Source organism: Phycodurus eques, chromosome 13 (genome assembly GCF_024500275.1).
Source record: "Phycodurus eques isolate BA_2022a chromosome 13, UOR_Pequ_1.1, whole genome shotgun sequence".
Taxonomy (NCBI): domain Eukaryota; kingdom Metazoa; phylum Chordata; class Actinopteri; order Syngnathiformes; family Syngnathidae; genus Phycodurus; species Phycodurus eques.
This window is the reverse complement of record NC_084537.1, coordinates 24,303,192-24,313,706: the sequence shown is the minus strand read 5'-3', so window position 1 is coordinate 24,313,706 and position 10,515 is coordinate 24,303,192. Positions and strand designations below refer to the sequence as shown.

General features: G+C 45.3%; 1 protein-coding gene across 2 annotated transcripts in view; it reads left to right on the top strand.

Moving 5' to 3' along the window:
• Positions 1-4,319: 4,319 nt before the first annotated feature.
• The window catches only part of LOC133411942 (pre-B-cell leukemia transcription factor 1), a 64,264-nt gene continuing 58,068 nt past the window's right edge, over positions 4,320-10,515 (top strand). For both annotated transcript variants that reach the window (XM_061694809.1, XM_061694810.1), the window contains exons 1-2: positions 4,320-4,567; positions 5,638-5,711. In XM_061694809.1, coding sequence (XP_061550793.1) covers positions 4,383-4,567; positions 5,638-5,711 — 259 coding nt within the window. In that variant the 5' untranslated portion in view covers positions 4,320-4,382. The remainder of the gene's footprint in view (positions 4,568-5,637; positions 5,712-10,515) is intronic.

Sequence of the window (10,515 nt, the reverse complement as noted above, 5' to 3'; positions counted from 1 at the left end):
CCTAACTGGCGCACACCGAGGGCGGAAACCTGTACAGAGACGCCGTCTGATGACGTCGCTTGTCAGCAGCACACATTTCCCATACATTTGTTACTTTACTTTAGCTAGCCCGCGAGCTCGCTAGCTAAGGAGCGGACCGCCGACAAGCTTGTCCAATACGTCACCGCCTCGGTTGGTGTTGCGTCCGCACACTGCAACAGAGACACTTGGGGAAACGTTAACACTTTATCAAATACAGCGCCACGCGTTATTCAGTCTGTGGCTCACATTGTGTGTTGGCCGGGCACGCATTTGATTGACAGCTGAAAGTTTAGTTTTCAGCGCACATTTTCAGCGGACATGCACACAGCGCCCGAGAGCTGAGAGGGGAGGTGTCGATTTTTCACAATTTCGGAGCCTCATTTGATATGCGTATAAAGTGTACATCGGAATTTTATTATTATTATTATTTTTTATTCTTTCAAATTTGGCAGACTTGTTGATGTCTCTCAGATGGGCTGGTTTTAGCAAGACAAGTGTGAAGTGTACTGTAATTTTTTTTTTTTACCCTTGGTGTATTTTGACAAAAGCTTGTTATTCAGACACTGGGGAACTGTTTCAAATTGTCCAAAAAAATAATAATAATTAATAAATACATGTGTCATGTGTTTTATAAGATAATAGCTTTGAAAATGATGTAATTGGCTTGCAAGATTGCAAAAAGAAGAATTTTGTCTTTGTGGCAACCAAGTGTCGCCTCAGGGTCTTTGAATTGGTGGACCAGCCAAGACCCCTGTGTTATTGTTATGGCACTTCTGATCTTGTCCTCGCTTAACAAACGCACAGTATGTCTACTTTGATTTATTTGGGATACGCAATACGGTGGCATTGTAACTCTTGACAACAGTAAGGGTAGCCCTGTATCATAAAATAGCAACAACAGTTGTTCCCTATGAGTCCTTTAAAAACAAATGGGTCCTTTTTGTAGTGTTGCACACATTATAATATGCAGTGCCGTACAGGTTATAAAGAAAGTCAACAAATTCAACTAGTTCAGATCATCTTTTGGGAATACTGGCGTGGGAATAGCAACACTCCGAGCAGGACTATTTTCCATCTTGAAAAAAACAACAACACCGCATCTCCCGGAGAAAAACATCTGCTTCCCGAATATTTTTCCATCAACGTTCATTTGCAATTCTAATAAAACCCTATTTATATTTTTTTCGGTGGGATTATTTATGCTGCGACAACACATTTGGTTTTAATGGAGGGAAAATATTCTGTGTCAGAATGTATTCCTTTTTCATGAAGGCTGAATTGGTGCTTCAGTGACTACAGCAATCAGAGGCACAAACAAGCTTGTTGTTGTTTTTCCTGTTCAAAGTTGACTTTAACCAAAAGGCTCCATGCAACGAGATGGTTCCCGCGTGTTGGAGTTCTGTGCAGCACATTTGACTCGAGTGCAATTGAAGCAGCATTTCCCGTGTACGACTAAGATAAGCCTCCATCACTTTATGACCCTATTAAATAGGCAATGGAAGAAAGCCCAATGGCTTCTGGACCGCAGACGTCCATTTCAGGGCCACGCGGTGCAGTCTCGCAGCTCCCGAGTGTCAGACATTATCACCCCCACTACCCTCAACCTCACCCTGCCCCTTGTGACAATTACTGCCCTACCTCCCTATTCAGCACGTAATGAGAAAACGGACTGATCGATTTCTGTCCGGCCAGTAAAAGAACGATAGCCGGGATTCGGATACGGCGCAGACGAGAACAGAAGAGAGCCACGGTGCTGCAAGATGACGTGAATTAGAAGTGGAAAATGACTTTACTCAGGGATGATTAAACAATTGCAATGCCTCCTAATTAGGAATCTGAGCTAACCAGTAATGGCATTGATTTTTTTCTTTTTTTTGTGGGGGGGGGTAGCAAAAACAGCCAGATTGCTCAATTTGTTTAGAATGTTTTGAGTATCAGAATCAGAATCAGAATCATCTTTATTTGCCAAGTATGTCCAAAACACACAAGGAATTTGTCTCGGGTAGTTGGAGCCGCTCGAGTACAACAGACAGTCAATTTACAGAACACTTTGGGGACATAAAGACATTGACAAAAAACAATTGTGCAAAAAGATGCAGAGTCCTCTAGCACTTAGAGTAGCCTCCTTGATGGTTAGCAGGTCTCCCCTTGTGTAAGTGAGTCGTGTGAGGTCTCCAAAGACGGACGAAAAACACAAAAACAAAGACAATACTAGAGAGCGCGTTACCGAGGCGACCACACTGGTAGGCGCCATCTTGGAAATATTCCTTGTAAATTTAAAGCGTGTAAATGTGTTCATTTTGGTTGTTTGTGGCCAAAGCGGGCACAGCAGAAGTAGCAGCCGAATGAATTGAATTCAAGCAGTAAATCGTTTTCATTCTTTTACATTATAGTATAGCATAACGTTTTGATAACGTGCAGTATATGGACTGATATTTTCCTTTTTAAACAAAACACATCACAAATAAAATATTTCTGTTGTTTTTTTGGTTTTTTTGGGGGGGGGGAGGTGGGTTTTGAGTTACGATGGTGGTAACGCTTAACATCTGCAATTGTTTTTGTCGATTTTCTGAGCAGTTTGGGAAAGAAAATAAAATCACTCACGACAGGATAGTGGCGCAGGATAATCGGGCTAAAGTTCAAACAGGTTATCGGTGTAGGTGTACCACGCTTTAATGCACTACGTGCGGAAAGTCACGTGACCAAACCCGGAAAACCGGATCGCGGACCGCGTGTGTGTGCTACGCGAACAAACAAACAACAAATCGAAAGTTTCAATTGGTGACGTTTAAATCGGAAGGGAGCACGTAAAACATCGTTACCTTTCTGTGACATCGCCACCTACTGGCCTGACATGCATATCACAGCGTTTCCCGTCATTTCTAAAGGCCGAACAACGTTATCGTCTTGAGGTGAAAGTTTTCAATTTATATCCTGCATTTGAACGTTGAGGTGTTGACCACACACACGGATTTGCAATCGTAACTATTGAACATGTACAAAAAAAATCATCTGTATTTTCTGTATGTGTGTACTCTGCTTCAATGGCTGACTGCAGTACAAACACGAATACACCTATTTATTTTTGTGCATTTTTGATCATAAATGAGCCTCAATATGGCCCGCAGCAATGAAAAAGCCCACCGAGGCGCCCAAAAGAGTCGGGTGTGAATGTTTAAATCCGACGGGAGCGCATTCATCATTGTTACCTTTGTGTGCGCCAACAGCTCCCTCCAATTCATTTTGATTTATTCTTCCTTTTGACTGATTACACGGATGTAAATATTCAGAGGGGTTAAAATATGGTGTGGCTGACAGAGTGTCTTTTTCTAAAGCACCTCCATGCTGTCCTGTTGGGTCAGCGCCACTCAGCGTTATTTATTAGGCTCCATATTCACTCTCTATCCATCACGGCACGGTCACATCTCTTTATGTTTATTACAGTGTCCCACCTTCCCCGGGATGGATGATTGACGTCTCGGGAGAGCGTCGAGGTGGGACTTGCGCGCGCCTCCTTCTCCAATGGAGGCTCGACGGGGGCGGAGGCTCCTCATTAAGAGTCAGTTAACACACATGAGAGAAACAATAACACTTGACGGCCAAAATCCTTCACGTGGAAGGACGGCCAGTTGGGTCGGCCGCGCGGTTGATTTTTCTTTTTTTCCCCTTCTTTTTTCTCTGTTTTTTTTTCTTTTGTTTTGGGGGATGCGCATTTAAGGAGGCGCACCACTTTTAATCCCATTTAGGAGCCTCCAGCGCGCACGATCACCTCCGTCGCGGCGCAGGAGTGGCCAAAGCCAAAAGCAGCGATTCAGATCAGATTGCAGCTCGAGAACGAGAACGAGAAAGAGAAAGAAAGAGAAAGAGAAAGAGAGAGCGAGCGAGCGAGCGTGTGCGCGCGCGTCTACGTGCGAGAGCGTGTTTGCGTGTGCGTGCGTGCGTGTGTGTGTGTGTGTGTGTTTGTGTTGAGCCAGTCGGTCTCCCTCCTCCCAAATCTCCAAAAGCTCACCGAGGAGGCGCGGCGAGAGGAATCCAGAGGAATTTTGCGCGGATATTTCCTTCCTTTTTTCACCAGCCGTCGCTCTCCCGTCCTATCCCTCCTCCTCCTCCTCCTCCTACTCCTCCTCACTGTCCCCTTTATACATATATATATATATATATATATATATATATATATACATATATACATATATATATATTTATATTTATATATATATATATATATATATATACATATATATATATATATATATATATATATATATATATATATATATATATATATATATATATATACATATCCCCAAAGAAATCAAGCGAGCGAAAAGTTGGAGGCGAGGCAGCAAGGACCGTGGCCGAGGATGGACGAGCAGCCGCGCTTGATGCACTCTCACGGGGTAGGCATGGCCGGACACCCCGGCCTGGCGCAGCATTTGCCGGATGGCACCGCGGGGACGGACGGCGACGGCAGGAAGCAGGACATCGGAGACATTTTACAGCAAATCATGACCATCACCGACCAGAGCCTGGACGAAGCGCAGGCGAGGTGAGAATGCGCACACAACACGTGTTTCCAACAAATGGAGACTAATCCTAATCCTAATCATGACAAGATATGGACCGCAACAGCAATAAAACATCGCAAACACGAGCCTTGCAGGAAGGATGGATGCTCGGAATTAAACACATGCGACGAAAGGCAATTACGCATACACGAGCAGCGGGAAAATAGCGTTTAATTCATTCAAACTTTTTTTTCCAATCAAAGTGCATCTCGAGCCAATCGATTTTTACCAGCTCACGTTCACTTGTCACAAAGCGGCTTATTACACACGCTCATCCTCTAATAACATGTTGAATATTGTCCAATGTAGCGCCAGCGGTCATATGAAACAAACTGTGCAGGCAACACGCATCTGGGCTCTTGTTGCATATTTGCATATTTGCATTGTATGGATAAACAACATTTGTGACCGTTTTCATATATTAAATGAGTCCCCAGGAAGATGTGGCTGGACATGTTGCGCACATTTGGCAAAACGCGCTTCAGCTCTGATCAGTCTTGTTGTGTTGTATTGACTATTTGTTGTATGTTGAAGAAAAAAATAAATAATACTATGCATTAATTATAGAATGGGATATTTTTCATAGGGTTTTCAAAATGAGTCCCCTGGACACGCTGCAGTCTCCTGCATGCTCATAATTATATATTTTTAAAAAATGTATACAGTAAATCTACTTGAGCAACAAATCACTGTTGTTGTTGACTTGTGTATTTACCGCACGTTGATAAAATACTATCGATTAAAGATGAAATTTGTCATTTTTCCAGTCCCCCCCCCCCTCAAAAATGATTATGCAAGAAGATAGCTGGACATGTTGCAGAGCTTCTCGCATGCTCCCAAGTTGCATTGTGTATTCGCCGCAGGTCGAAAACTACCTACAAACAATGGATTACGCTTATATGACATTACAATTTCCCTCGGTTCAAACAAATATTTCCCCAAAAATAAATTCAACGGAAGATGACGACAACATGGTTAGCTGGTCGCATTTGCTTTCTGACATGTAAAAAAAAAAAAAAGCCTATTCATCAAGAAAGTGTTCTCATTTTAGGAAACATGCATTGAACTGTCACAGAATGAAACCTGCCCTCTTCAACGTCTTGTGTGAAATCAAGGAGAAAACAGGTAAGTTACGTTTTTTCTTCCCACTCGGTGTCTTGCTATCTAGCTGTCTGTCCATCCGTCTCGACTATTCTGTTGTTTTTTTCCTATTCCTGCAAACTGCGTGCCCCGCGTAAGCATAAAAAGCACGCTCGTGCACATGTTGTTTCTGCATCCGCTGACGAATGTCACACAATGCGCGCGAGTGTTTTCATGGCGGCTCTTTCTGGGCTGGGCTTTCTCACCCTCCGTCAGCTGCCCTCGGCCCGAGTTCGATGGTGTTTTCTAAGTGAGCTGTTTTGCATGCAGAGGCTCGTCGTCGTCGACCGGCGGGGATTTTCTGTTTATGTTCGCAACAAGGGTCAAAGTCATGAAAAGGAATGTGTGAATTATTACTCACTTAGCAGCAAATTAAAGCGAAGCGACTCACATGATGAAAGCCTGTGATTAATCTCGGGAGGGACGTGGCCGAGCGCGCCTCGTTTTGAGAAATGGCTTTCCGAGGCTGGAAAATAAAACAGTCTGCAGTTTGACCTCGTCTTTGCCAAGCTGTCAAAGGTTTTTAAGAGAGCCTCGTCTCGCCGCGCGGCCGCTGTTGTTGCGTTCGCGGCCCGTGCGGACAGCTGAAAATAAACACTTAATTCAAAATGGACGTTTTATTCCTATGAGTCAGAGCTTGGCAGCGGGGGGGGGGAGGGAACGGAAAAGACACCAGGGGATTTTCTGCAGATTTATAAAGGTTAAAGAGTGCTCTCTGCGAGGAGGAATCCATAGTAGGTTGGGGCCCTCTTTCTAAATTGCAAGGCTCGGAAAAGTGAGACAGTAATGCCTGGCTCTTTGTAAACTGTCTGGCGTCTCGCTGGGTTCAACGAGAGTTCGCTTTCCAAAAAGAAGAACAAAGTGACTTGGACCTTTTCCTGGCTTCTACCCGTGCCTCCCCTTCCCTTCCCTTCCCTTCCCTTCCCTAACCTCCCCTTCCCTTCCCTTCCCTTCCCTTCGCTTCGCTTCCCACCATTCTTGGCAAGCGGCGATCCAGACAAAAGAGAGGTTCCCCTTTTTTCTGCAAAATGATCCACCGAGTTTGGAAATGAACTGCCTTGAAAAGTTAGAGAATCATTTTGAGGAGAGACGCTTAATAATGGCCACCTCGCAGCGACCCCTCGTCTTCAATCTTCGGGCCCAAAAGTGAAAATCCTTTCACTGCGCGTGACAGAGAAAATGACTCAAACCTTCAGCATGGCATTTACAGCCAAATGTGCTGAGTGCAGTGTATGCGAGCAGCCTGTAATTTGTCAGCGCTTTCTTTTATATATATATATATATATATATATATATATGTTTTTTGTAAAAGACTACGCTTCTCCTTCGCTTTTCAAATTGTCGTCAGGAATAGTTCTTCCAGGGATCATTTGTCGCGGGCGGCGGCGCACGGTTCCATCGGTGTGCGGCCCGCATGCGCCTTCTCCTGGAGTGCAGCCGGCGTGCTGACAGCAGCAAGATGAGACTTTGCAGCGGCGAGGTGTCCGCTGGCCAGCAGCTGACTAACACGGCGGGTGGGAGCGCACGCCTACGGCGGGATAAAGCGGCCTTAACCCATGACCCCTCCCTTCCCCGTCCGCCGTGTATCGGTGCCAGGGTCGGGCCCGTGTCAGGGTGGGAGTATTTAGCGAGCTGCGACAAGCTCCGCTGCGTGAAGCTTGTGTCACCACTTGAAGCCTCTGCTTACTTCTACCCCAACCAGCGTTGTTTTGTTTTTCTCCAAATATCATCATTGTTTGAACAGAGCAACGAAGAGCTCGTTTTCCTGTTCGAGCTTCCTGTGAAGCGGCTTGTTTGTCTGGAGCTATTAGAGCGGGGCAAGCTGGCACGTCCAGGTTAAAGGATGAGATGCCAGTCACCACGTTTGTGCTTGTGGGTGTCAGATTTCAGGCTTACTCTGCCCCTCTCTCTCTCTCTCTCTCTCTCTCTCTCTCTCTCTCTCTCTCTCTCTCTCTCTCTCTCTCGCTGTCTCCTCCGCTTTTGTTTCTGTGTCTCTCTATCCCACGATTGTTCCGTCGGGCCCCTTGAGCGCGGGCAGCCTCACGTTCCCCTCGCGCAGGTCCGGGGGGGGGGGAACTCCCTCAGGCCTCAGGCGGATAACGCATTACGCTACTTGAACTTATCAAAGCTGGAGACCTGCTGAATCAGTCCGTCGCGCTAACTGCGCCTGCGCCGCTAATTCGACGTGTACGCACCCTTGAGTCGGTATGGTCACGTTCACGCTTACTGCTGGACCGAGCAGTTTTACATTTTGGGTAAATGTGCTGAGTTACTAACAGTTCCACTACGACGACCTGCAGTGAAATGTCTCTGGTGATTTTCCATAAGAAGAAACTAGCTGATCCCGGACTGTTCCGTGTCAGGATTTTCCCAAATTATTATAATTTTTTCACGTCACCCCGTGCGTTGTTCTTAGGGGCTGTCTTGGAATTGTATTTTTCCAACAAATTTGGGAGGATGCATGCATGTGTATCCTGGTCAAAATGTTTCGAACACCACCGCCCCAAAATTCACCGAGGGAACTTTCGCCCACTAGTTGCACAAATTCACCCAACATTGGGTGGACGTCTAATTGGGCGGCTCCAACGACCGGAGACAAATTCCTTGTGTGTTTCTCGGACATACTTGACAAATAAAGATGATTCTGATTCTGATTCGGATGATAACAGGACACCAAAAGGTGGCAAAGACCTCTGCCTGAAATCGCAGGCTTGTACTTAGACAAACCCCTACGAGGGTATTCGTCCAAATAAATGGCGAAGCATCTTTGCTTACAACATCGAATGTGGGCGGAGCATGCCATCAGACTTTGATCAATTTGAGATTTGAAAAAGGACATGCTGCTTGGAGTTTTAATGTTCTATTATCTCGACTGTTATCGAGGAACTATACCTCACTATTCGTCCCCACGATGATTCCGCCTTTCTCTGATTTGCTATTTTTAACTTAACCAAGTGTGATTTGAGTGAGGTGAGTTTTCTGATTTTCTGATCGCTGTTTTTTAGATGATTAGTGAGTCAGTAGGATAGGGTGAGAATGATTTTCATGTAAATCAAGACTCTCATCGAAATTTGCGAGTCAAAAGTCAACCTCCGCTATCAGTAAATTAACGTTTGAATAGGTTGGTTGCAGGATTGTCGGATGTTTTGATTTTGGTTTGTTTCACTCGGACGTCCGGGTCTTGAAATTAACCCATGCGGCAGTCGACAATGCTGTAGTAAAAGCTGCGATTACATTGAACTCCTCCTTTATATTGTTGGTCTCTGCACACCCTGGACTCCACAAAACCCTTGATTAGCCCTCCCTTGCTTCAATAACTTCCTCAAAATCAGGAAATTGCTCCTCCAATGAAGTTATTGAGTGGCAAAACTGCTCCTTAAAGAAAAAAAGCATATTTCCAGCATTGTAAAAGGATGGCGCGTGGGCAAAGGAACACATTCAGTTTGAATGCAGATGGGAGTGTGAAGTGTGCACTTTGGTAGAAATGGCGCAGTTCACACCAAATGTTCAATTGTAACAAATAACAACATCCTCTGTGAACCCTGAAGTGACCTACTAATTAGATTTATTTTGTTTCTGAAAACTCCGCAATTTTCTATTGAGCATCAATTCGGTTGATAGTGTGCCTTTTTCAGGAAAAAAAAAACTTTGTACAGCTTTCTGATTGATTTGAATGACGTGAGGCTTTGGCGTTGCAGCTCCATCTGTTGCTTGCACATCAGCCTGGGAATGCGTTCGCACCTGGACTGGAATTTTCTTCAAACGATGATAAGCGGAATAGAAAATGGATGGAGGGATTGTGTTTCTTTTTTTTCCCAGATCTGACTCTTGCACGTATGGGACTAGCCTTAGTAAGTACGGCAATGGCAAATGAGCCTTTGAAGGTGTTTTGTGTAGCAGTGACGGCGCGACTCGTTCAGGCAGCGGACCGAGTGATCACTATGGCTCCCATCGCTGCTGTTTTTCAGTATTTAATTGACACGGCTGTCCGTGATAAGTTCAGAGGTTAGTGTTGCCTCTTTTTGTTACCCTCCTCTCATATCCACTGACAGATGGAGGCATTAGTCTCCAACGTGGCGCTGTCCTGAAACTAATGGCTATGTCCTTGGTGTCCCTGCACCGGCTGCGAGACTGTATATCTGTCCCTGGCTTGGAAGTGCAGAAGCAGCAGTTTATCGGAACCCCTCACCCTCCAACCGCCCCCCCCCCCCCCCGCTACCCCTCCATGTTTTAGTTTCCACGGAAATAAGGCCGAACAGGACCCTGTCTGTTCTCTCATAAATAACTTCATATAAATAACTTCAAACATCGCAGTGAAGTTTGCCTGAGAAAATGCTGCTGAGCTTTGATTTGCGAGTTTATAGGAAGCGCACTGCAGGAATATGAATGTAAGCGAATAAGAATAAACATGTGACGGTCCCAAGCGGGGACGCGCTGACTGTCAGTTTGCTTTTCAAGTGACTTATATCATACGTGGATTCCCGTTTAGCCTTTCCTGTTTCTGCTCTTGTACATGCAGCGCACGCATCTTTTTTTGCTCTCCTCTCTCCCGTCTGACGTATACCCGCTCGCAATTAGGCCGGCTAATATATTATGCAAATGTTGACTGGCTTAATTGAGACATGTTAATCATGTTTTAAGAGGCTAATTACGGGCATGTATATGTGAGGTGGGAGTCGTAATTAGCCGTGATAGCAGATCTGGCAGAGGGATGGTCATCTTCTGCCTGCCGACGTATGGCAAGGTATTTGTTTGTCGCTCCCTTTTTATGAGGATGCACCCCCCCCCC